The 26,316-nt window shown below is 53.1% G+C and overlaps 4 protein-coding genes across 4 annotated transcripts; 1 reads left to right on the top strand and 3 right to left on the bottom strand.

The window, feature by feature from the left end:
- Positions 1-1,131: 1,131 nt before the first annotated feature.
- On the bottom strand, positions 1,132-3,267 carry slc10a3 (solute carrier family 10 member 3). The gene has a single exon (XM_068739608.1). The coding sequence runs from the start codon at positions 3,265-3,267 to the stop codon at positions 1,897-1,899; it is 1,371 nt and encodes a 456-aa protein (XP_068595709.1). The 3' UTR covers positions 1,132-1,896.
- Positions 3,268-4,660: 1,393 nt separating this feature from the next.
- On the bottom strand, positions 4,661-8,956 carry chmp1a (charged multivesicular body protein 1A). Its single transcript, XM_068739267.1, has 7 exons — positions 8,865-8,956; positions 8,437-8,456; positions 8,263-8,340; positions 6,570-6,716; positions 6,337-6,465; positions 6,056-6,252; positions 4,661-5,466 (listed from the first exon to the last, which is right to left on the bottom strand). The coding sequence occupies exons 1-7, from the start codon at positions 8,869-8,871 to the stop codon at positions 5,445-5,447; spliced, it is 600 nt and encodes a 199-aa protein (XP_068595368.1). The 5' UTR covers positions 8,872-8,956; the 3' UTR covers positions 4,661-5,444.
- A 3,369-nt stretch (positions 8,957-12,325) lies between these two features.
- Positions 12,326-17,036, top strand: cdk10 (cyclin dependent kinase 10). Its single transcript, XM_068739821.1, has 13 exons — positions 12,326-12,458; positions 12,985-13,057; positions 13,138-13,209; positions 13,403-13,505; positions 14,537-14,618; positions 14,721-14,788; positions 14,887-14,939; positions 15,049-15,118; positions 15,206-15,265; positions 15,904-16,027; positions 16,111-16,250; positions 16,331-16,383; positions 16,480-17,036. Exons 1-13 carry the CDS (start codon positions 12,369-12,371, stop codon positions 16,572-16,574), a joined length of 1,083 nt encoding a protein of 360 aa, XP_068595922.1. The 5' UTR covers positions 12,326-12,368; the 3' UTR covers positions 16,575-17,036.
- Positions 17,037-18,237: 1,201 nt separating this feature from the next.
- Positions 18,238-24,082, bottom strand: vps4a (vacuolar protein sorting 4 homolog A). Its single transcript, XM_068739820.1, has 11 exons — positions 24,062-24,082; positions 23,301-23,412; positions 23,083-23,227; positions 22,947-23,008; positions 20,389-20,508; positions 19,818-19,974; positions 19,500-19,648; positions 19,331-19,412; positions 18,696-18,915; positions 18,468-18,608; positions 18,238-18,382 (listed from the first exon to the last, which is right to left on the bottom strand). Exons 1-11 carry the CDS (start codon positions 24,080-24,082, stop codon positions 18,281-18,283), a joined length of 1,311 nt encoding a protein of 436 aa, XP_068595921.1. The 3' UTR covers positions 18,238-18,280.
- Between the last annotated feature and the right edge of the window lie 2,234 nt (positions 24,083-26,316).

Below are 26,316 nucleotides of genomic sequence, written 5' to 3'. Positions count from 1 at the left end.
GGTCTGAACGGATTTTTCCTCCACAAACTTGTACTCTTAAAGTCTGGCGCTCTCGACGCGTAAGCAGGAAATGCTGGCGTAGCAATCACCGCCTGACTCTCGGCAGCTGGGAGTCATTTCTGAAACGGGAAGGGGGATTCCCGTTAGCAGACGTTAGCGTTTCATAATTCACCTCAGCAACAAGTCAGAGCCTTTTAAGGCCCGACCACGAACCACCGGATGTTGTTCAGAACAAGCAGTCAGAACCTGGACCCTGAACTCTGGGACACTTCCTCACACCCTGCGAGCGTTCTCTTTGTTTTCAGTGGACTTTAAAAACGAGTTCTGCTCAACTCGGTTCCCTTCCTGTGCCCTTTCTTTACTTCCTGGAACAGTCGGCTGCTCTAATTCGATCTTTTCCGATGAAGCGCTGTGGACACCATGTCTCTCACCGCAGCTGGGATCATTTCACGTCAAGAATTAGGCCTGGAAGCCGAAACGGAGTGTTTAAAACAAGAATGAAACAAATCCTGAACAGGCCCGGGCATCGGTGTGGGCGTGGCCGACCCACACTGCCCCCGTGGGGAGTTTTGTGGGTATCAGTTAAGCGGTTTTTACGCAACTCTGGGATTAAATCTTTTTAATCCCCATGAAATTATAAAATAATCCAGGACGTGCCTCTGTATCCGTATTTAGTGGAACCTTTCCTGACCCGCGCTCCGTCCTTCGGGCTGTTAGTGGAAATCTGTGCCGTGGATTTTGTTGTCATGGCGACAGCCCAACCAGCCAGCAGGTGAAACGGTAACGCTGCCTGCGGTTCTGAGGGTGTGGACTCGCACGTCAAGGAATTTCACTTCAGCGTTCCTCGCACCCGCCTCGCCCGTCAGCGTAACCTTAACTCTGTTAAGTTCCTGTTACAATACAAGTCAAAGTCTTACAATCAGAAGTGTCCCGAGGTCAGAGCACAGTCGGGTAAACGAGGTTCTGAGGTTCAGGTGGTTTGGGTCGCTGTCCTTTCTATGCAGATTAACTCTCGTCAACCCGACTGGAACCATCGGACACGAGCAAAGATTACATCTCCTCTTAAGCGTAGAGTAGAATTGTAGAGCAGCAGCAATTAAAGTAATCAAGCAATAGACAAGTGGCGGTTTTCGTGATTAATGGCGTCCGCATTTATTTCAGAGTTTCAACACATACTGTGAGTACATGGACTGTCTGCGTACGAAAGCGAACCAAAAGGTCACTGAGTGCAAAGAGCCTTGCGTTAGCATCCCGGCTAATCTCTGCTCGGTCCCAGATTTGCTTTCAGAGAACAAACTGTTTGTTCGACCGGTTTATGGAAAGCACACTCTGGACAAACCGCTTCAACACGACCGATTCTCTTCGGTTGCTCAAGGGCATAGATTAGCAAATCCAGGAAACAATCAGTTGCAAGTACTTCAAAGACATCTTTGCGTTTCTGCGTAACTCACACACACACGATTCCACGTAACCCCAAAACCCTCCACCAGGCTAAGACACATGGACCTCTTGTAAACACGATGCAAATTGATCTTTGCTTTTTGACTAAAAAAAGTAATTTGGTACAAAAATATTTCTTTCGTAGGCATTTCTCTTCTTATCAATAATTGACATTAAATACCTCACAGTATGAGCTGATTCAGAAAGCACATACTGCAGAACAAACCCAAAACGGTCTCAGAGGGGGTAAAAGGCCTTTGGTTTCCACGGAACAGAACAAATCACAGAAGGTCCCTCCACCCAGACCCGGACCCGGACCCGGACCCGAACCCGACAGTGATTCCCGGATCGGTCATTGTCAGACGTCTCGCAGCCGCCATCGGGGGACATTACATTTCCACAGGTTTGAAAGTTTCATTCGTCAAAACGTTTGTAGCAAAAGAAACCCGACTCCAATCAGGCGTCGGCTCCGGGGCCGGCGGGCCGGCACAGCCTCCGATGGGCGAAGTGCCCGAGGACGATGAGCAGCATCTCCGAGGTGCTGCTGAGCGCCACGATGAACGGCGCCTGAGACGCGAAGTCCGCCTCCGCCCGGCGGAAGGACAGCTGCATGACGGCGAGCGCCAGCAGGCTGTTCTGGACGCCCACCTCGATGCTGACAGTCTTCTTCTGCGGTAGGGTCAGACCCGCCATCTTGGCCAGGACGACCCCGACCACCAGCCCCAGCAACGGCACCGTCACGCCGACGGCAACGATCTGCGGCTGGACGCCGGCCAGGATGGCCGCGCCCATCTGGTACGCCATGAAGATGCCCCCGACAATGAGCACGAGGCTGAAGGGTCTGATGAGCGCCAGCAGCACCTGCGTGAGGGCGGGGAGGCGGAGCTTCACCGCCATCCCCAGCGAGATGGGGATGGCGATGAACAGAAGCGTGCCGAGGATCTTCACAAAGGGGACGTGCAGGGCGGCGTGCACGCCCAGCAGCCGGCCGTACAGCGCGGAGGACAGCGGCATGGCCGCCGCCGCCACCACCGTGGACACCAGCGTCATGGAGATGGCCAGGGTGACGTCCCCCCCCAGCAGCAGGCTGTACAGGTAGCCGCCGCCCCCGCCCGGAGCAGAGCAGGTGATGACCAGGCCCAAGGACAGCGCGGTGGGCAGCGAGGCCAGCCGGGACACGCAGTAGGCGTACAGCGGCATCACGAGGAACTGCCCGGCCACGCCCAGGAGCAGCGGCGCCGGCCGCCTCAGCAGGGCCCGCAGAACCTCCACCTCCACCTTGCAGCCGAAGGCACACTTGTTGACGAAGATGAGGGGCAGCAAGGCGAACAGCACCGGGTTCTCAGAGAAATGGGACAGGCCCCCGGGCTGGGCGGGGCAGCCGGCCGGGTCCCCGCCACCGGGCTCCACCCGGATGGAGTAGTCCATCCGCTCCTCAACCAGAACCGGGACAGAGTCCCGGCCCTGGTCCAGGTCCAGGAGCTGGATCTGCAGGTGAGCCGTGCCCGCGGAGCCCGAGCGGATGCCGATGATGAAGGGGGGCCCCGCGTGGCCCCCCGTCTCGTTCAGCACGGTGAGAGCCTCCGGGTTCATGGAGCGGACCCTCACCGTCAGCTTCCGGTCGGCCTCGGCGCCCCGGTACCGGCTGGAGACGACGATCACGCCTTTGGTGTTCTCAGGGAACCCAAACTCCTGCGAGGATCCATCCCCGATTCGGATATAGGGGGCGGTGTCGTTCCCGCCGTCCACCGTCAGGTTCCCGGTGGCCCACGCCCGGTTCGCTCCGGTAACGAGGAAGAGACCGCAGAGTGCAAACGGAGCCCACATTTTACGCAGAGACGCGTCACACCGCCGCCCCGCTGCTCCCGCGCGGCGCGCACATCATTCTGCTCTCCGGTAGGAAGCGGCGTCCGGTGCGGTTCCCATGTTCTCGCTGCCTTTATACCGGAAGCTGCACATCGCCCCGCCCCGCCCCACGCAGGAAGCTCCAGCGGGCGTCACGGCGTCCCCTCCGCGTCCGCCCGGTGAGAAAGGACTCGCCTTCTGGTTCTATCGTCTTCCGGGTTGGTAGAAACGGAGAGCATCGTCGCTCGGCCGCGCTCCGTCCGCTCCACGCAGGAAGATGACGTCAGCGTCACTACAAGAAGCACTTCCGGCTGCCAGACGCCAAAATAAAAGCCCTTTATTTACATACACCCAGCTGCATGCTGGTGCTAGCGCCGCGTCTACACAGAACGGTGTGTATGTACGCATTAATAATTTATGTATTTATTTATTATTCCTGCGACAAGACAATATTTAACCTCAAATTCTGGAATCATTAAATTTATTTACTTTCCTTCTGGTGACAGAAGACTTGTATGACTTCCGGTCTCTCTGTAGTAACGACGGGTGCCTTTACTTCCGCGGAGGGGGGGGGGGGGCACTATGGTTCCTGCGGGTGGGGTTGGAGGGGCAGAAAGGGCTGAGGGTGAAATTACCTCATTTCTCATACCTCAGAAGATCAGACCTGTCCCAGTCACAGGGGGCGCTGCTCCCCCCCCCCCCCGAGCGGCGTCCCCTTTCAGACCTGTCCCAGTCACAGGGGGCGCTGCTCCCCCCCCCCCCCCGAGCGGCGTCCCCTTTCAGACCTGTCCCAGTCACAGGGGGCGCTGCTTCCGCCCCCCCCGAGCGGCGTCCCCTTTCAGACCTGCTCATTTGTCGTACAACGACAGCAGACACAACCGGTAACCTGACACCGCCGCCTGGGATCGGGGGACGCCGTCCTGCCAGCGGGCTCCAGCTTAGATTCCGGTTTCATCACATCGTCTCCTCCCCTGCAGGTCCAGCGAGGACCCCACTGAGGACATCCTGGACACCGACCACGCGTTCAGGATGTCCTCTGTCCTGAAGTGAGTCCCGGGACAGCGTCCTCTCTCTGTCTCCATGGCTAAATCAACTGCAGGCGGCCCCATCAGAGGGCCATCAGAGGGCCCAACCCCCGACTGGCCCCACCTCTAACCCCGCCCCCTAAGAGGACGCCGATGTAAACCATCCATTGTCTTGTAGAACGTAGACGACCTCAAATCGTCTTTGTCCACCTTGCAGGTCGCCGGTTTTACTGGAGTCTCCCAGCTGACTATTTGTGAGGCAGGCTACACCCCGGATGAGACGCCAGCTCATCACAGGGCCACACACACACACACACACACCCGCTGAGTAAAACCTCTGTAACAGGGCAGGGCTTTATTATTTTAAACAAGACTCATATACAAACAAGTGCTGCTGAAATGTGAACATGAATAAACCCTTCCTGTGTTAAAAGAGGCGGGGGGGGGCGGACGAGACGGAGTCAGCCAGCGCACTGGACAGGCTGCTCACTCCGGATCTCCAGAGACACCGGCCTGCAAGGCAAACCAGGGGGATGAAAACGTCCAGCAACAAGCGGCATGGCCTCCTGAACCCGGCGGGACGGACGCCTCAGGACCGTCCCGCAGGGAGCGGGGGGGGGGGGGGGGGGGGGGGCAAGCCAGCCTGCTGCTTCTCCGTCTATCAGGCACCGAGGTGGGACGCATCCCAGATAAGGCAGCGGAGCAAGCAACATGCTAGCAACATGCTAGCAATGCTATCCGTCTCGGATGGCGACGGATAGCATTGCTAGCATGTTGCTAGCTGTGGGGAAACTCTTTCCAATTAAATATGCCCCCCCCCCCACCCTCTGATCAGAGTGACCCATTGCAACTTAAACCCAGGGAGGCATGACGTCCCCGCCCCCCCCCCCCCCCTGGAGCCGATGGGGGTTGGGGGCTGCCCAACCTCGACAGAATCACTGCAACCGCTCATTAAAAGCATTTCTTTCTCCAGACGTGGGAGGGGCAGCAGCAGCGGAGGCGGAGTCAGCAGGGAATGAGAAGGGGGACCAGGGGGGGTAATCAATAAGTCCCCCCCAGTAGGAACAGTCCACTGGAGACACCGCTCCCGTCCATCCGTCCAGCTGGACGCTCCGTCGTCTCCTGGAGGACGCCTCAGTTCCGCAGATCAGCCAGCCTGCAGCGTGTGAGAAAGAAGAATTCACAAATAAAAACAACGTCACGTTTATCGCCGGAATCGTTTTTGATGTCAAATGTCTGTGATCCGATCAGAGCGGATTCACTTTGTGATCGTTCATGGACCCTAAACATATTGATCCGATCAGGACTGATCGGTGTTCGTGCAGCACACTTTCCATCGGAATCAATTCTTTTGACGCGTAATTTATACCAAATATACCGGAACGAGTAGGAGGAGGAGCCGTAGCGACTTCCGTTGTAAACAAAACATGGCTCCGCCCCTTTCTGCTTGAAACAGTAACGTTATTTCACGCATCTGACCCGTTTGGGCTGTTAGTGTACTTTAATATCTCCGGCGACATGTTTGTCTCTAGATACCCTGAGTTTACTGCCCCAGCAGGCAGGATGGACTAGATACCCTCGGTGTGCCATTATTCCTTTAATACGAAGAACATCCTGTATTTGAAAGGTTCACGTTAAATCTCTCACACACACACACACACACACTCTCACACACCGTCTCACACACACACACACACACACACACACACACACACACACACACACACAGGACCGACGGGTCGTACCGTCGGGAGAGCTGCTCCTCCCTGTCCTGCTTCCTGGCGCCCTCTGCCCCGCCCACGGAGGCGGCCCCGGCAGGCAGCTGGCTGAGCTGGTCCATCACCTCCAGGCCGCTCTCGTCGGCGACCTGGCGGATCAGATCATCCACCTGGTTCTGAGGTGTGGTCAGCGTCATGGCTGAGCTCATGGAGTCGTCCATCACCTGGCGCCGGGACGAGAGCGATGGACGGTGTGAGCAGAGATCAAAGGACAACCGGGGCCAGATTCTGTCAAACACGCCACTCACCGAGGTGTGGACGTCGAGGTTCTGGACTTGGGTCTCAAACTTATCCATGACAGCAGAGACCTTCTGGAGGTCCATTGAGCTCAAAGCTTTGTCCAGGGCCTTTGTCACCTGGCTCATGTTTTTGGTCACCTAAAGGAGGCCAAAGGTCACACACACACAGGGAATCATTTGGACTGTGTAGCAAAGCTGGACGTAACGATCTGATGCATCACGAGAGCGCGTGAGGAACTCACTCCCTTCATGGTGGACGCGGTCTGGACTTTAGACGCCACCGCATCGATTCGAGATGCCATGCGCAGCCAATTCAGGCCTTCGTTTTTTTTCCGGATAGCATTCTCCGCATAAACTCTGGCGCAGTCCACGTTTTTCTGCTGCAGAGCCTGGCGAGGAGACAAACGTTGCGTTTCACAGCACACACGTGCTGGATATGTGCGTCCGAGCGTGTCCATGAAGTCAGACACGGTGACTGGGTTTAGCCGAGTCGCATAAATGACCAACCTTTGACTGCCTTTTAAGTACACCGTCTCTGGAACTTTAAAAGGACGTTTGATAAAACATGTTGCTGAATCTGGATTTATTCTGCCTTGTTTTAAATCGTCGTCACATTTTTCTTATCATTTGTTATTCTAAATCTCTGTGACAACAATGACAAGACACTCCTTACTCAAAACTAAAGGTGTTCTGCCCCCTGCTGGCCGACCTGTGTTATGCCATCTGATCGGTAGAATGACAACGTAATGATAACAAAAAGCAAATGACAGAAGACTGAGTGTATAAAGTACTGCATTGTGAATACTTTTATCTCTGTACACATGCATAGATCTTCCTCGGTGTGTGTAATGTTTTCACCAAACACCTCCACAGAGGCCTTTTAGTTTGGTCGATTACATTTTGGACCCGCCATGAGAGCGAGACGAGGGGTGTTCCGTGCACCGACGTCATCAAATCCACACAAAAGACCTTTAATGCCTTAAAAGAGAAAGAATTAATACGATGGGCAAAAACGTGTTTGATTTTTTAGAAACTAGCTCATTCAAACTTTAACTCCAAAGGTCGATGACGGGAGGGCACATACTTTAGCAAGAGGACAGCGCAGCTAGTTAGCATAAAGGAAGATCCTGCTACCTAAAGACATGCTGTGTAGCATAGCATGTACTATTCTATACAGTACACATACAACTGGGATGCACCACTTCCATTTCTTTTTTTAAACCTATTTGTGCCAACGTTAGTTCCTGTCCGGTATGTTTTGATTATGAACCACGAGTCCCAACATATACGTGTACCGGTAGGTAGTACTCATTTGAATATGCGAAATCCTGACATCTGTCATTAAGACTCTTCTGTGTTTCCGTGACTGTTTTGATAAAAGGTCAGAATAGACTGCGAAACTAGAAACTGTGACCAGGAGGACATCCCGGTAGTTTTTCGTAATGCATTTGTCATCCTAACCAAATACGTTTCCGACACACTAAATACTGTAATATGTACTGGATCACATTCACAGGTCCCTGACCGCTAGTAGTACACTGGTAGAGTAGATGTTAGCCAAAGCCTATTAATTAGCAAGCTATCATTAATAACTTTAGCCGGTTACATCAAGGAGACATATTTGTTGATTCATTTTTGGTATGATGCCAAAAGTATCTATTTCATGTATTTAAATGTGTTTTGCGATAAACCTTTGTCAGTTCTTTGTTGTATACACGGCATCCTAAACAAATCCCAATTTCCCCTCGTTTGTATACCAACAACAGCAGAAACAAGGCCTTTGTTAAGATCACTTTTTAAGGGAGACGAGGGTAGAGATCGAAAATAAACATCTAAAGCGAGTAGAAACGCCTCCAGGATTCTGGTCACAGTGTTCGATCCACCCTGAAGCAACGACCCAGTGGCTTGCCCTTCATCTGAGACCAGTTTGCTCACCTTCTTCACTTTGGCCTTTTCCTTCTCAGACTCCTTCTCTGCCTTCTTGGCCATCCGCTCAAGCTGCTTGGCAGTGAACTGTCCATCGGAGAGAAAGAATCGTGGTAAACAACATTTCACACTATTGTATACACAAATATCAAGCTATGAATGCAGGCTTTTCAGATGAGTTACCTTTAGCTGGAAGATTGAGTCTGTGGACAGGGAGATACAGCGTTAAAATCAAATATAAAAGTAGCAAAGCCTCAGATAAATCGGTGTTAGTAAATATATGTGGAGCATCAGAAGTGTTCACGCTTTGAAGCTGGAAGCGACAGCAGCATTCTGTTTACTGGGACTGTTCCTGATGTTAGCCGGTGAGAAACGTTACGATGGCGGGGAGCAAAAAGACAATATGTCGGGGGGGAACTACGGATCACACCAACTGTCCATCCGACAACTATTGTTTTACATATTTAATGTATTAAAAGGAAGTTAAAGCAGGTCTGGCAGCTAGCACCCACCCAAACTAGCATGCTGATGTTAGCTACCGCTCATTAGCGTGGTGGTATGGCTAACAACACCGCCAAAGATATGCGGTTCGCCGATTAAAAGCGACGTACCGTCCATATTTAGAAGAATCCTCTTCCAAATGATAACAGGAAAATGTATTTTCAGCTTCCAAACAAACGAGCCTGGACCTGTTCCGGGTTCAAGAGGGATCACGTGACGCAAAAATCGCTCCCTTGCGGTTTGAAAGCGTCTACTACAACCCTTTACCGCCATCTTCAGGTAAACCGTGGTAGTGTAATAAATCAACAGGTGAGAGGTGTGCACGGATGCAGCATAATTCACATTAAAATGCATTCGCAGAAATGCTTTTCATTTTCACAATAACATTTTCTTCAGTTCTCTTCTCATCTCTGAACTGAAGAAGACTCTTGGATGAAGGTGAAACGTCTTCAATCAAACCTGAACGAGTCCAGCTGATGCTTCGTTTCTTGCTCTTTGTGATTTACCTCCAGCTGGATGACTGAGAACCGACACAGACATGATCCCTCAATGTACGAGGGAACAAGTCTGGCTGAAAGCAGAGCGAATGTTTCATGTTTACTGCGTCCAACATCAGAAAACATCACAAATCTTAAACTAAAAAAATTCAAAGACAGAGAATTCAGAAATGTTCAATGAATATATTTACTTTACAAAGAAGACTTCAACAGATATTTGCTTCCTGCTTCTTGCAGCGCGACCCACTGTGGCACGGCTTTTCCTATAGTAATAAGAGGATCGAATTGTACCCCCCCCCCCCCCCCCCCCAATAATGAACGCGAGCTGGGTTACCGTTCCACCCATAAACTTGAAAATTGTTTTTGTAATGTACAACTAATTAAAAGAGAATCAATCCCCCACAGTTTTTGGTCTCCAGCAACACAAACAGCATCTGATGGTACGGTGGCCGCAAAACACAACAACAAATCGTAGCGCCCACAATAAAGAAGGAAAGGAATCACACAAACAATAAAAAAACACACACAAAAAAAATAAATCACACAAACAAGAAACACAAACAGCATCTGATGAGGTTCCCGAAAGCTTTCCTGGCTCTTTTCCCAAAGCGCCTGGTGGAAGCTGGAGCCGGAGGAACTTCTCCATCTGTTTTGAGAGATTCTTCAGAAGTCCCAGTCGGCTCTCCGTGAGGTGGATCTTCCACCAGGACCGCTTCAGACGATTCATTTGTTGGACGGTCTGCAGCAGCATCCAACAAATGTTGGAGTTCGCCAGAGAAAACCAGTTTCATCGCCTTAAGGTAGAGCTGGAGGAGGCCAGGAACGAGGTCCGCCAGTCACTGGGCCTCGTAGCGTTCATCGGTGAACTCTCTAAAGCTAGCGTGTTCACAGTGGACGCCGCGCACGTATTTGTTTCTGAGCTCTGAGGAGGAATCACGGCGACGAGGAAGCAGAGCCGAAAGGCGACGCTCTCCATTTACCGGTTGACCTCCGTTCTACCCTCACCGAGCTGCTTGGCGGAGGTCTGCGCTGTCTGAGCCATCACGTTATACCAGTTCTCCCTCCTCGCCCTTTAAATCCATTGTGTCTTAATGCCGCTGTGGGCAAACTCAGCTGGATTAGCGTCTTTCCTCCAGTGACGGAAGCAGGGAAAGATTAGCAGACACAGAGAGAGAAGGAAGCTTGTCGGCAGCTCCCGATGAAGCACAGGCTCCAAAATGCGCTCGGAGTGTCTTGTAGCTCAGACCAGACGTGTGAGCATCGTGCATGTGTGGAAGTAAGGACCGTATGCCAGCTGACTGAAGCCTGATGGGGGCAGGAGCAAGCCAGAAGGAAGATCCAGGTAGGGACGAAAGACCGGTTAGAAAACAGAATGAAACAAGGATGACATCACCAGCTAATGGACAAGCAGCGCGTTCCGCTGCTGTTTCTGAGGTCCAGAGGACTTCACCTGTCTTTATTATTATGGACTCATTCAGCAAGAGATCAATACTCATGCAGCAGATTGATCATTACATCCCATTTTTATTTCTGGTTGAAGATGATTAAATCCACTGACTGACGATGATCAGCATTAAATAAGAATCACGGTTGCTCCATCTAAATAAACAGAGCTCTAACACGCTCAGTAAATTTGCATAATCCATTTAGAAGGTGCTGGTCGCCCCCCCCGGCCGGTGGAGGTCCGGTGTAAGGAAGGCGGGTCATGGAGCCTTCTCCTGTGTTTCCTTCACACCTGAGCTGTGGAAGCCCTTTGACTCACGTCAATCATGTGCTGCCCCCCCCCGTTTCAGAAGTGCCCCCTGAGGCGGACGCAACGAACTCCTGCTCAGGTGCCCCCGCCATCCTGGTCACAGCTCCGTCAAGGGAAGACGTCTACGCCTCCGCCTCCAACATGACTATAGCGGATGCTGTGAAGGAGCGGAGGCCTTTGTCTGTGCCCATTGTGGTGGGGAGGAGACTCGTGAGCAGGAAGTGACTCGTGTGAACTGAAGGTACGCTGGAGATCAGAGACAGGATCCGATACACGTAGAAGTACAAAGGAACGCAATCAGGCAGGATCCGATACACGTAGAAGTACAAAGGAACGCAATCAGGCAGGATCCGATACACGTAGAAGTACAAAGGAACGCAATCAGACAGGATCCGATACACGTAGAAGTACAAAGGAACCCAATCAGACAGGATCCGATACACGTAGAAGTACAAAGGAACGCAATCAGGCGGGATCCGATACACGTAGAAGTACAAAGGAACCCAATCAGACAGGATCCAATACACGTAGAAGTACAAAGGAACGCAATCAGACAGGATCCGATACACGTAGAAGTACAAAGGAACCCAATCAGACAGGATCCGATACACGTAGAAGTACAAAGGAACGCAATCAGACAGGATCCGATACACGTAGAAGTACAAAGGAACCCAATCAGACAGGATCCGATACACGTAGAAGTACAAAGGAACGCAATCAGACAGGATCCGATACACGTAGAAGTACAAAGGAACCCAATCAGACAGGATCCGATACACGTAGAAGTACAAAGGAACGCAATCAGGCAGGATCCGATACACGTAGAAGTACAAAGGAACCCAATCAGACAGGATCCGATACACGTAGAAGTACAAAGGAACGCAATCAGACAGGATCCGATACACGTAGAAGTACAAAGGAACGCAATCAGACAGGATCCGATACACGTAGAAGTACAAAGGAACCCAATCAGACAGGATCCGATACACGTAGAAGTACAAAGGAACCCAATCAGACAGGATCCGATACACGTAGAAGTACAAAGGAACCCACACGATTGTTCCTTTCTGTGCAAGATCTTTAAAATGCTGATTTAACTACACCCAATTCTAAGTTGAGGCCATGTGACACATGTCATCAAAGTCATGCTTTTATGATCATCATCTAAGAATAGTCCCAATAAATCTAGATTTAAATAAACAAGCATAAAACTGTATTTCTGACTTGAAACTCAGAGATTCTGCTCAAACTCCGGGATAGGTCTTCACTGTCCATCTGGTGGCCGGAAGCTGAATGGCGGCGCGTGCGCTGGTGAGCTGCTAGCCGTCGGGTCTTCTGAGAGGGAAACGAGCCCCGGTCGAAGAATGGACGCTCAGGCAGAAGAAGAACCGGAACCCATAAGGCTGAAGTCCGTCAGGAACAGCAGAACCTTCACGGTGCCGCAGAACGACAGGGTGAGAGGGTTAGCTTCCCTGCTAAACTCCGGCTAGCTAGCTAACCCGCAGCAGGCTACTCCTTTAAGCTAACGAAGCTAACATCAACACGGAGACACTGCGAAGCTAGCTCATTAGCAAATAAGACAATGATGATGAAACATGATCGATATAGATAATCGGCATGCTTTGAAGCTGCCAGTGATAACATCTTAGATGTTGTTCTACCGGTGAGGCTCATTTTACGGCTTTCTGACGTCACGGTTTGGACATTTGTGATTGACTAAACTTTAATGATAAGATTAACTTGACTCTTCAGCCTTTGCAGCATGTTGAGACATCATCCATGGTGGATCCTCTCCACGGTTCAGACTCCGTTACCCAGGATTCACAGCGTTCCCGCAGAATGTTTGGGAATGTCCAGTAGCTGAATTCCCACCGTCTGTTTACCCTTCCATCTTCGTCCGGTGCACGACGGTGACCAGCATGCATTGCGGCTGCCCCCCCCCCAGAGATTCTCTGCATCACCTCCTTGTCCTGTTTGCAGTTTGGAAGCTGCCGAAGCGTCCGAGAGTTTGAGAAGCTCAACCGCATCGGAGAGGGAACCTACGGCATCGTGTGTGAGTCAGCGCCGCGCCGGCGAGGGAACCCCGATGACGGACGGCGTTCAGTTCTGACCCGTTTCCTGTCCTTGATGCAGACCGAGCCCGAGACACCAAATCCCAGGAGATCGTAGCCCTGAAGAAGGTCCGGATGGACAAAGAGAAAGACGGTGAGAGGCCTCGGTAACGAGCGGGGCGACCTGTCTGACCTCCGGAGGCGTTCTGGGGCCTGCAAGGCGGTGGGACTTTTGGCCTGAAGGCGGCGCTAGCGGAAGTGCAGCCAGTAAACGGGAATCCTTCGGCGGTGCCGCGGCGCTCTCCTTGTTTCTGTGTTTGCTCGATGCCCTGCTCTTTGTCTGACAGGCATCCCCATCAGCAGCCTGAGAGAAATCAACCTGCTGCTGAGACTGAGACATCCCAACATCGTGGAGCTGAAGGAGGTGGTTGTAGGGAGCCAGCTGGAGAGGTCTCACACACACACACACACACACACAGAGACACACACACACACACACACACACACACACAGAGACACACCTACAGACACAGACACACAGACACACACACACACACACACACAGACACACACACACACAGAGACACAGAGACACACACACACACACACACACACAGAGACACAGAGACACACACACACACACACAGACAGACAGACAGACACACACACACACACACAGAGACACACACAGACACACACCTACAGACAGACAGACAGACACACACCTACACACACACAGAGACACACACAGACACACACCTACAGACAGACAGACACACACAACTACACACACACACACACAGAGACACACACACACACACACACAACTACACACAGACACACACAGAGACACACACACACACACAGAGACACACACACACACACACACAGAGACACACACACACACACACACACACACCTACAGACACAGACAGACAGACAGACACATACACACCTACAGACACAGACACACACACCCACAGACACACACACCCACAGACACACACACACACGCACACACAACTACACACACACACACACACACCTACAGACACAGACACACACACCTACAGACACAGACAGACAGACACAGACACACACCTACAGACACAGACACACACACACACAGACCTACAGACACAGACAGACACACACACACACGCACGCACACACACACACACAGACACACACACCTACAGACACACACACACACACACACACACACACACGGTGTTTGGGTTAATGAATAAAAAGAAATGAGACTTATTTTCTGCTTTTGATTTGGACCGCTCTTTTTTTATTCGCTTTGGTCACAATGTTCCACCGAGACGCGGGTTCCACAGACATCTGACCGGATCGGAACCGTTTGGACCGGTTCTGTAATCTCATCCCGTGTGTGGAGCCCTTTGGACCGGTTCTGTAATCTCATCCCGTGTGTGGAGCCCTTTGGACCGGTTCTGTAATCTGTGTTTGTGCCCCAGCCTGTTCCTGGTGATGAGCTACTGCGAGCAGGACTTGGCCAGCCTGCTGGAGAACATGCAGACGCCGTTCTCTGAAGCTCAGGTCGGGTTCCTGCGGCGGCGTTAGAACCTTTAGAACCGTTAGAACCGTTAGAACCTTTAATGCGTTCCGCCTCACTCGGATCCTTTCTCCTCCACCTTTCAGGTGAAGTGTATCGTCCTGCAGCTGCTCAGAGGCCTGGAGTACCTGCACCACAACTACATCATCCACCGGTCGGTCCGGGGGGGGTGTAGATCAGAGGACGTGCTGGGGGGGGGGGGGGGGGGGGCGTACCGTCCTGCAGGTCCGTTATCTCCCGTCTCATTTTCAGGGACCTGAAGGTGTCTAATCTGCTGATGACGGACAAAGGCTGCGTGAAGATCGGTGAGTCGTCCTGTAATCACGCTAGCCCTCCGCTAGCGAGCAGCTAGCCGGCTGGTTCTGACCGGCTGGTTCTAGCCGGCTGGTTCTGACCGGCTGTGATGTGTTTCAGCTGATTTTGGATTAGCCCGGATGTACGGCGTCCCCCAGCGGCCCATGACGCCTCGCGTGGTCACGCTGTGGTGAGTCCGCTTTGTGAAGCTCCTCCCTTTAATATTGCCAGTAATCCCCCCCCCCCCCCTCACCATATCTCCTCCCTCCCTCTGCAGGTACCGGGCACCCGAGCTCCTCCTGGGGACCAAGTCCCAGACCACAGCCCTGGACATGTGGTGAGGCCCCGTCCCGTCTTTTTAACGCCGTAACGGAGCCCGCCGTAACGGGACCCTCCGTAACGCGACCTCCGTAACGGAGCCCGCCGTAACGTGACCTCCGTAACGGGACCTCCGTAACGCGACCTCCGTAACGGGACCCTCCGTAACGGAGCCCGCCGTAACGGGACCCTCCGTAACGGGACCCTCCGTAACGGAGCCTCCGTAACGCGACCTCCGTAACGGGACCCTCCGTAACGGAGCCCGCCATAACGGGACCTCCGTAACGGGACCCGCCGTAACGGGACCTCCGTAACGGGACCCTCCGTAACGCGACCTCCGTAACGGGACCCGCCGTAACGGGACCTCCGTAACGGGACCCTCCGTAACGGAGCCCACCGTAACGGGACCCTCCGTAACGCGACCTCCGTAACGGGACCCACCGTAACGGGGCCCTCCGTAACGGGACCCTCCGTAACGGGACCCTCCGTAACGGGGCCCTCCGTAACGGAGCCCTCCGTAACGGGATCCACCGTAACGGGGCCCTCCGTAACGGCACACTCCGTAACGTGACCTCCGTAACGGGACCCACCGTAACGGGACCCTCCGTAACGGGACCATCCGTAACGGGGCCCTCCGTAACGGAACCTCCTCCGCAGGGCCGTCGGCTGCATCCTGGCCGAGCTGCTGGCCCACAAGCCTCTGCTGCCCGGGACCTCTGAGATCCAGCAGGTGGACCTGATCGTCCAGCTGCTGGGAACGCCCAACGAGAACATCTGGCCGGTGCGCCCGCCCCGCCCCGCCCCGCCGCGCGTCTTGGCGGCGCGGCGGGGGACGCGTGGTGACGCGAGGCTTTTGTGCTGCAGGGGTTCTCCCGGCTGCCCCTCATTGGTCAGTACAGCCTGAGGAAGCAGCCGTACAACAACCTGAAGAACAAGTTCGTCTGGCTGTCCGACGCGGGACACCGACTGCTCAACCTGCTCTTCATGTACAACCCGCAGCGCAGGTAGTCCTCGTCCGTCCCGCAGGCCGGCAGGTTGTTGGACGTCTGTCCCACGCATTGACTCGTCTGTCTTCTTGATGCAGAGCGACCGCCAAGGACTGTCTGGACAGTTCCTACTTCAAAGAGAAGCCCCTGCGTGAGTGAAGCGCCGGCGTCCGCTGCGGTCCCGTCCTCTGATTCGCTGTGAAGCCTTTCGTGTCCTCTGTGGCCTCTGTGTCCTCTGCGTCCGCAGCCTGCGAGCCGGAGCTGATGCCGACCTTCCCCCACCATCGCAACAAGCGGGCAGCTCCTCCGGCAGAGAGCAAGTCCAAGCGGAGCAAAGTGTGACGAAGGGCGCGAAGATGACGAGGCATCCGACTCCCAGAGGACGGACGGGGGACATCGTCTCAAGTTGGACTGTCCCCCGGCGATCTGTGTCCCATTGCAGGTGTCCCTGCTCACCTGTGGACGTGTTTGACCCTCCGTGTCCCGCTTAAGTGTCCTTGAGGTAAACACGGACCCCTTAAAGATGTTTTGGTATCGAGAGCTTCGTGGAATCGGATTATCGGCTTAGTTTGATGACTCATAACTACGTACGCGTCAGCAGGGCGTTGCTATGGTAACGGGCCGCTAGCTGGAGCTGCGGTTTTGCTCTCCAGACATGATCCAGTCTGAAGTGTCAGAATTCTATTGAAGTTTGGTTTGAATGGACAAAACTGAACTGTAAATGAGAAGCAGCCTCGGTTCCGGGTCGGACTCTGTTCCGGCTGTCGGATCAAACTGTCTATAATAAACTTGTCCAACCAACAACGTGCATCGTTTGAAATGTCAAGGTTTATTAATGCAGGATAAATTAGTAGTCATGGTTACACTTCCGGGGAAGCTTAGGCTCGTGGGCGGAGCCCCCCACTGGACCTGAACGTACCCCCACAGGCAGCACTGAGCTCATCACAAATCCAGTCCGAGTGGGTCAGTCGTTACAGAACAAACAACAAATACGAGTGAGGACGGTGGCGTCAGGGTAGCGCAGAGGGAACCAGAGGAATACTTGTAGTGGAAAACATTCTGAATCTGTCAGAGGTTCCACCGACGGAGCGTAGCGACGAGACCGGTCCAGAACGCACCCCGGAGCGTTCTGTAGCGACGAGACCGGTCCAGAACGCACCCCGGAGCGTCACGAGACCGGTCCAGAACGCACCCCGGAGCGTAGCAACGAGACCGGTCCAGAACGCACCCCGGAGCGTAGCAACGAGACCGGTCCAGAACGCACCCCGGAGCGTAGCAACGAGACCGGTCCAGAACGCACCGCCGGAGCGTAGCAACGAGACCGGTCCAGAACGCACCCCGGAGCATCACGAGACCGGTCCAGAACGCACCGCCGGAGCGTAGCGACGAGACCGGTCCAGAACGCACCCCGGAGCGTAGCGACGAGACCGGTCCAGAACGCACCGACGGAGCGTAGCGACGAGGCCGGTCCAGAACGCACCGCCGGAGCGTCACGAGACCGGTCCAGAACGCACCGACGGAGCGTAGCGACGAGACCGGTCCAGAACGCACCGACGGAGCGTAGCGACGAGACCGGTCCAGAACGCACCCCGGAGCATTTCGGTTCGACGGCGCCCTGGAGCTTTTGATCACATGACCCTCAGCAGTTCACCCTCATCCTTCTAAACTGCAGTGGAGCAAATGATGTAACGGACCGCTCCAGAACCGGGCTTTAAGGGACAGCCGTGAATAAGACCAGAACTATTGTCTTCAAACAACCGTCCTTCATTTAGAGCCAAACCCAAACTCAACCACAGTCCTTCAGTCAGAACCAAACGGCGCTTCCCTCGCAGGGGGAGCTCTGGTGGCGCTGCGGCAGCGGAGTAGCGCAGGGGAAAGACACAGGCTCTACTGCCCCACTACGAAACCACACCAAGGGTTGCTATGGTAGCATTTGGTCAACTCCCTCGTCCCTCGTCCCCGGGAGGGAGCGGACCAAGCGCAGGAAGAAGCGCCAACAGGATGATGCAGCAGCTGAGGGGAGGGGCGGAGTCACTGGGGGGGGGGGGTCAGCCTTCCATCCCAAAGTCCTCTGTGAACTTCCTGACCTTCAGCAGGTCTTCGGCGTTGACCGTGGGACGCGTGGTGGACAGAGAGCGCAGCATGTCCGACTGCAAAGCAAGCAGAGAGAGGACGCGTTGATGCTCGAGTTGTCTCCGCTCGCCGTGGACGAGGACGGAGCGGCGTCCCCCTCACCATGCAGACGATGGGCTCCAGCAGCCGATCGCTCGGCACGTCCACCCAGGTCATCTCGATGGCCGCCGGGTCTCCGGGGGAGCACGGGGTCAGAAGGTCGTCCACGATCACCTGGGCGTCGCTTCGGGACGGGCCGCGCACCTGCAGGAGGAGACAAGCGGGTCGGCGGCTTAGCACGGCGGCGCAGGCGGGCGCGGCCAGCGCTCGTCCTCCGGGTTCGGGCGCCACCTTCTTGAAGTGCGTCGCCGACTGGACCTTCCTGACGGGCTGCATGAGCGCGTCCCGGACGATCACGCTAATGTCCGCGCCGGAGTAGCCGTCCGTCTTGTGGGCGAGTTGACGCAAGTCCGCGTCGCTCAGGCTGTGCGGCGTGTTGCCGAGGTGGAGGCGGAACATCTGAGACCGAGCCGGCTCCTCCGGCAGAGGGATGTAGATGCGCTTCTCAAACCTGGGGACAACAGGGGACAACAGGGGGACAACGGGGGACATACTTTATTTAGCCAGAGGACAGTATTAAACTACTGTCTACATGTCCCTTCATCCCCGGACGTCCCTTTGGCCCCGCGTGTCCCTCTTTATTGTGAACACCTTGGAGTTCATCCGCATCGACTAACTGACGAAATGACCCGAGTCCCTTTCACGAAACAGAAGATTGGAATTTAAGGTGTCCCGTTCCAACGCGTGTCCCGATCCGGAGACATGTCAAGAGAACTGAGTGAGCTTGACTAAAGAGTCCAGTCAAGCCCAGGTTGCTTCCTATGAGAACAGGACCGTCGCTGCCGTGACAACAGAGACGCCGCCGTCATCATCAGAGACGAGGACAGGAGGAAGGTCAATGACATCACCACCCTAAAGCCGCTGACCTTCTGCGGATGGCAGCGTCCAGCACCCAGGGGATGTTCGTGGCCCCCAGCACCAAGACGCCGTCGTTGTTGTTTCCCACACCTAAAGAACAAACAAGCAGTCAGCGGTGCAGGTGCACGAGAACGTGCACGAGAACGTGCACGGGCACAGAGTCATCAGTCCACTCACCCTGCATCTGGACCAGGAACTCGGTCTTGATGCGCCGGGCGGCCTCGCTCTCGTTCTCGTTCCTGGAGCCACACAGAGAGTCCACCTCGTCGATGAAGATGATGGACGGTTTGTGCTGCCGGGCCAGGTCAAACAGGTTCTTCACCAGCCTGGGGGGGGCGACAGAGAGGGGCACAGAGGGACACCGTGGGAGAGGGCCTGCTGAAGACACGTGATGTCCAAGAACAGACATTTATTGAAAGATTGATCTTCCGGATGATCACTTGAAGGGACGAGACGATGAAGACGATGACGACGATGATGAAGCAGGACTCTTACTTCTCACTCTCTCCCAACCACTTTGACATGAGGTCTGAGGAGGACACGGAGAAGAAGGTGGAGTTATTGGCCTCGGTGGCCACGGCCTTAGCCAGGTACGACTTGCCCGTCCCCGGGGGCCCGAACAGCAGGATGCCTCTCCAGGGCGTCCTCTTGCCTGAGGACACAGAGACAGCATAACAGGACGGGGGGGTAACAGGATAGAACAAAGGACGTTCAAAGATCGAAGCCGACGTCTTCCGAGCAAAGTGTCTGAGCCACGCTTCAGATGAGTCAATTTAAAACGACCAGAAAACACCAGAAAACGAATAGAAAACGCCAGAAAAAGACCAGAAAACGAATAGAAAACACCAGAAAACGACCAGGTCTACGGAGAACGAGCCGAGCCGCTTTAAACGTCTGTCATATGCAGGAAGTTAAACGGACGACGTGGGACTGAAAGCTCCATTTTGTTTTACATTTGATGATATTCCAGTCCAGGATTATCAATGAGGCACTTTGTTAGCTTCAAGTCGACGTGTTTTTCTCAGTTAGATCAATAATCAGTAGAAGCAGAGAGATCCAAGTCGACCTGTGAAGAGGTGAGGGAACTTAATGGGCAGAATGACGGCTTCCTTCAGCGCCTCTTTAGCGCCCTCCAGTCCGGCCACATCGTTCCACCTCACGTTGGGCTTCTCCATCACGATGGCACCTGAACACAACGGCAGAGGCTTTAACGATGGCACCTGAACACAACGGCAGAGGCTTTAAGGATGGCACCTGAACACAACGGCAGAGGCTTTAACGATGGCACCTGAACACAACGGCAGAGGCTTTAAGGATGGCACCTGAACACAACGCAGAGGCTTTAACGGTGGCACCTGAACACAACGGCAGAGGCTTTAACGACAGCACCTGAACACAACGGCAGAGGCTTTAACGATGGCACCTGAACACAACGGCAGAGACTTTAACGATGGCACCTGAACACAACGGCAGAGACTTTAACGATGGCACCTGAACACAACGCAGAGGCTTTAACGATGGCACCTGAACACAACGCAGAGGCTTTAACGACGGCACCTGAACACAACGGCAGAGGCTTTAACGACAGCACCTGAACACAACGGCAGAGACTTTAACGGTGGCACCTGAACACAACGGCAGAGACTTTAACGATGGCACCTGAACACAACGGCAGAGGCTTTAACGATGGCACCTGAACACAACGGCAGAGACTTTAACGATGGCACCTGAACACAACGGCAGAGACTTTAACGATGGCACCTGAACACAACGCAGAGGCTTTAACGGTGGCACCTGAACACAACGCAGAGGCTTTAACGGTGGCACCTGAACACAACGGCAGAGGCTTTAACGGTGGCACCTGAACACAACGGCAGAGGCTTTAACGATGGCACCTGAACACAACGCAGAGGCTTTAACGACGGCACCTGAACACAACGGCAGAGGCTTTAACGACAGCACCTGAACACAACGGCAGAGGCTTTAACGATGGCACCTGAACACAACGGCAGAGACTTTAACGGTGGCACCTGAACACAACGCAGAGGCTTTAACGGTGGCACCTGAACACAACGGCAGAGGCTTTAACGGTGGCACCTGAACACAACGCAGAGGCTTTAACGGTGGCACCTGAACACAACGGCAGAGGCTTTAACGATGGCACCTGAACACAACGGCAGAGGCTTTAACGGTGGCACCTGAACACAACGGCAGAGGCTTTAACGGTGGCACCTGAACACAACGGCAGAGGCTTTAACGGTGGCACCTGAACACAACGGCAGAGGCTTTAACGGTGGCACCTGAACACAACGGCAGAGGCTTTAACGGTGGCACCTGAACACAACGCAGAGGCTTTAACGGTGGCACCTGAACACAACGGCAGAGGCTTTAACGGTGGCACCTGAACACAACGGCAGAGGCTTTAACGGTGGCACCTGAACACAACGGCAGAAGCTTTAACGATGGCACCTGAACACAACGGCAGAGGCTTTAACGGTGGCACCTGAACACAACGGCAGAGGCTTTAACGGTGGCACCTGAACACAACGGCAGAGGCTTTAACGGTGGCACCTGAACACAACGGCAGAGGCTTTAACGGTGGCACCTGAACACAACGGCAGAGGCTTTAACGGTGGCACCTGAACACAACGGCAGAGGCTTTAACGGTGGCACCTGGACACAACGCCGAGGCTTTAACGGTGGCACCTGAACACAACGGCAGAGGCTTTAACGGTGGCACCTGAACACAACGGCAGAGGCTTTAACGGTGGCACCTGAACACAACGGCAGAGGCTTTAACGGTGGCACCTGAACACAACGGCAGAGGCTTTAACGATGGCACCTGAACACAACGTCAGAGGCTTTAACGATGGCACCTGAACACAACGGCAGAGGCTTTAACGGTGGCACCTGAACACAACGCAGAGGCTTTAACGGTGGCACCTGAACACAACGGCAGAGGCTTTAACGATGGCACCTGAACACAACGGCAGAGGCTTTAACGATGGCACCTGAACACAACGGCAGAGGCTTTAACGGTGGCACCTGAACACAACGGCAGAGGCTTTAACGACGGCACCTGAACACAACGGCAGAGACTTTAACGATGGCACCTGAACACAACGGCAGAGACTTTAACGATGGCACCTGAACACAACGGCAGAGGCTTTAACGGTGGCACCTGAACACAACGCAGAGGCTTTAACGGTGGCACCTGAACACAACGGCAGAGGCTTTAACGGTGGCACCTGAACACAACGGCAGAGGCTTTAACGGTGGCACCTGAACACAACGGCAGAGGCTTTAACGGTGGCACCTGAACACAACGGCAGAGGATTTAACTCCGCCCCCGGCCCTTCACTGCCGCTCACATTTCCTGTCACATCTCTGGCTGTTCCATCCATTAAAGCCATACCCTCCCCCCACACACACACACACACAAAATGTAACCTAAAAAACATCTCTCTTCAAATGCAACCAGAACAAAGGGATTAAAGATGTTTGATGCTGGAGCATAATAAGTTAAAATAAAAGTCATTCTCTACACAGACACTAAAGCTGAAAACCTTCCCCGGTTCTATAATCATTGATCTTTAATCAAACACCCTACCAGCTGACCCTTACCCATAAGTTGCTCCTGCAGCTTCTTCTTCTCAGGATTTTCACCCTCGCTGTCACTGTCACTCCTAAAAGGACACGGATTGAAAGGCGGTAAGGTCAACGCAGCGATGTCCTCGGAACAACTTCCCGTTTGGCGTACTTGTCGTTGCTCTGCGCCTCCTTGACGGGCTTCTTCCCTTGTTTGTCTTTATTCTTCAAGTAGTCCTTCAGCTTCTCCGCTCGGTCCAGGTACTGCTTGCACTTTGCTCGTATGCTCTCCTTGGCCTTGTCGCTGTGGGTCTCATCTGAGGGAAGGAGAGTGTGAGCGGGGACACAATGTTTCGTATCAATAACCCGATCAGCTTCTGGGCTCCTCACATTTGATGGCATGGAGAAAGTATTCCACGGCATGCTGGTACAGGCGCAAGGCCTCTTCATAATTCTTTGCCTTGTCTTCCTCTGTGGCTTTGGTCACGAGATCAATCGCTTTCTGCAACAGATGCAGAGAAACACACTCTCATTTTACACGTAAACTGGATTGGGGGGGGAAACAGAGAATCGATGAAGGGGATGTACACCTTCTCACATCGCCTAAAAGTCATCACGCAAAACAGAGTGCGCAGCGCGCGTTGTGCACGGCCCAGCTATTAAATGTTCTCTATCATGCACCAAGTCACGAAACCTAACAGTTTGATCATATCAAGTGTTAGCCACAGCCAAGCTAGCGCAGCCCAGCTAGCACAGCCCAGCTAGCTCACATAGCGGCTGCACAGCCCAGCTAGCGCAGCCCAGCTAGCTCACACAGCGGCTGCGCAGCCCAGCTAGCACAGCCCAGCTAGCTCACATAGCGGCTGCACAGCCCAGCTAGCACACCCCAGCTAGCACAGCCCTGCTAGCTCACATAGCGGCTGCTACAACCTGCGATAAACATTAACTAGCATTTGCACGCAGAACCACAGTTGGCGATGTTATCGTTGTAATTGTGCAGTTATGATATATTTATATCAAAGCTGCTATTTGCAGTCACAGAAACTGCACTCGACGCTAGCATCCTTTAGCATCAGCTGTTTGGCTGACAAGTTAGCTCGACTGATGCCTAGCTGAGGTAGCGCAGCGTTAGCTGGCTAGCAGCGGCTTGCCTGTAATGTTGACGTTGTCATTTCATCGCTCTCCTGCCTTCCGCCCAGATGTTTATCCTCTGGCTCTGCTCAAAGGCGGACGGGTTCAGAAATGTCTCCTTTAACAGCTTAATGTTACGACGCCGCAGGTTTATCTTGCATGACAGAACAGCGGCTAACACGTTAGCTAGCGAAAATGACAGCTCAAACTTGGCCCAGGAATAACCACAGGAACACAGCGGGCGCCGTTTTCTGACGTAATTTCCGGGTTGTTTCTCCAAAATAAGAGTACAGAAGAACATTCAATAAAAACAAAAACGTACTGTATCATTTTATTTTATACACATTTCCGGGATCATGTCTAAAAGTAATACGTTGTGGATTGTTGAGTTCAGAGGAATACTTTTCAAGGGATTGCTGCTTCCGCCACCTGATGACAGCAGGAGGTACTACAGCTGCGGCACACGACGTCATACAAGATAAAAAATCTGCACATTAAAAATAAAAAGACACAGCCAAGATGTAAAACTGAAACAGAGCAAATATGATCAACAAACATTACATGTTGGCCATATCTAATCCTTCAAGACAAATCACACATAATCCAGATAATCATTGACAACTTTATTGGTCAGGATTTACATTTGAGATCATACATTGTATACTGTATCTCGGAAGGAAGTCTAAAATACTTTGCATATGAGGTTATTGCAGCAGCATTTGTCCTTGTGTGACGATTGTGTTGGACGCAAGCTGCCAGATATGACCTTTGGTTCCTGTGAAGATCTGCTTTGCATAGACAAGATAGCTACAGTTTCACAACGTAAATCAACTGCAGCTCGAAAGAGAGCTTGAGAAAATAAAAAACAAGGACAGAAGAGTTCAGAGCCTAGTGTGGCTCATTTCATTCAACAGAAGCTCTAATGAAGGGCCGCTTAAAGCAACCCAAGGAGAAAAGTCTCATCACCCATCGTCATGACAACTCCCTGCACCTTTATCAGGAAGGACTGCAAGCAATGGAACCAGACATCAGCGGTCTGTAATCCGACAGAGCGGTCTGTAATCCGACAAAGCGGCCTGTAATCCGACATCGGCGGTCTGTAATCCGACAGAGCGGTCTGTAATCCGACAGAGCGGTCTGTAATCCGACAGAGCGGTCTGTAATCCGACATCAGCGGTCTGTAATCCACTGGGACATACTGATCCAAGTGATAAGTTAAGTGAAAGTTAAAATTTGCAATGAGCAAACACTCACTGGGCCACATTCTTCGAGGAGTTGCGTCCTCGACACGATGAAGAATACACTGAACATGTATTATTACAGTCGGACATTCTTACCTACATTTATATTCAGTTTGAACTTTAAAACGCAGAAACATTTGTTCTCCATTCTGCTGGTTGTAAAGATTTCCATAAGCAGATTTTGACTTCCGTTGTTTTGCCATTTAATTCCTCTATATCACCATAATAAAGATATCATTGCTAAATAGATGAAATTGCTGTAAAAACATATTTCACATGTAGACTTTCTACAGAAAAGGAGAATGTTTCCACACAAATAACACTTTTTTGTTCTAAGTAGGATTTCTGAATATTTTTCCCCCTGCATCGACCGACCCGAGGTCAAAGGTCGTGGCTCCAGCTTCAGTGGAGAGTCACGGAATACTGGGAGAGGCAATCCAAAACCAGACACGAGGGCAACCGTCCATAAGTTACATTTCATGATGAGCCATCCACATGACAACCAAGTTTGAGACTGTAATAAGTTAAAAGACACAAAGAGTACAGTCATCTCTCTGCTGCAGGGTACCGCTGCTCTTTGTGATCGGGGGGGGGGACCTCAAAGCGGGACAACTAAACCCAGAAAAGCTGGAGGAATGTCAACGAGAGAGGACGGAGACATGGGGACAGAGACGGTGAGGGGGACACACGCAGGCGCGTCATCATCTGGTGCAAAGATCAATGTCAGGAAGCCGTCAAGAGATCCTGAAACACTAGAAGAGTAATACTGTTGCTCGAAGCGTGTCGAGGCGTGTCGAAGCGCGTCGCAGGTCGAAGCGCGTCGCAGGTCGAAGCGTGTCGAAGCTCGTTGCAGCGTGTCGCAGCGTGTCGAAGCATGTCGAAGCGCGTCGCAGGTCGAAGCGTGTCAAAGCTCGTTGCAGCGTGTCGCAGCGTGTCAAAGCTCGTTGCAGCGTGTCGAAGCGTGTCGAAGCGCGTCGCAGGTCGAAGCGTGTCGCAGCGTGTCGAAGCGTGTCGAAGCGCGTCGCAGGTCGAAG

The sequence above is a fragment of the Brachionichthys hirsutus genome, chromosome 5, assembly GCF_040956055.1.
Source record: "Brachionichthys hirsutus isolate HB-005 chromosome 5, CSIRO-AGI_Bhir_v1, whole genome shotgun sequence".
In the NCBI taxonomy this organism is placed as follows: domain Eukaryota; kingdom Metazoa; phylum Chordata; class Actinopteri; order Lophiiformes; family Brachionichthyidae; genus Brachionichthys; species Brachionichthys hirsutus.
Note: the sequence above shows the minus strand (reverse complement) of the source record. Positions and strands in the feature narration are given on the sequence as shown.

Excerpts from the sequence above, each read along its gene's own strand:
- slc10a3 (XM_068739608.1), bottom strand. The coding sequence starts at position 3,267 with ATGTGGGCTCCGTTTGCACTCTGCGGTCTCTTCCTCGTTACCGGAGCG.
- chmp1a (XM_068739267.1), bottom strand. Across the intron at positions 8,341-8,436 it reads ACTCAATCTTCCAGCTAAAG|TTCACTGCCAAGCAGCTTGA; the intron begins GTAACTCATCTG and ends TCCGATGGACAG. Across the intron at positions 5,467-6,055 it reads GAGGAGCAGCTCTCCCGACG|GCTGGCTGATCTGCGGAACT; the intron begins GTACGACCCGTC and ends CACACGCTGCAG.
- cdk10 (XM_068739821.1), top strand. The coding sequence starts at position 12,369 with ATGGACGCTCAGGCAGAAGAAGAACCGGAACCCATAAGGCTGAAGTCC. Across the intron at positions 15,266-15,903 it reads ACCACAGCCCTGGACATGTG|GGCCGTCGGCTGCATCCTGG; the intron begins GTGAGGCCCCGT and ends CCTCCTCCGCAG. Across the intron at positions 16,384-16,479 it reads CTTCAAAGAGAAGCCCCTGC|CCTGCGAGCCGGAGCTGATG; the intron begins GTGAGTGAAGCG and ends CTGCGTCCGCAG.
- vps4a (XM_068739820.1), bottom strand. The coding sequence starts at position 24,082 with ATGACAACGTCAACATTACAG. Across the intron at positions 23,228-23,300 it reads CTTTCTCCATGCCATCAAAT|ATGAGACCCACAGCGACAAG; the intron begins GTGAGGAGCCCA and ends TCCTTCCCTCAG. Across the intron at positions 20,509-22,946 it reads GCTGCAGGAGCAACTTATGG|GTGCCATCGTGATGGAGAAG; the intron begins GTAAGGGTCAGC and ends CGTTGTGTTCAG.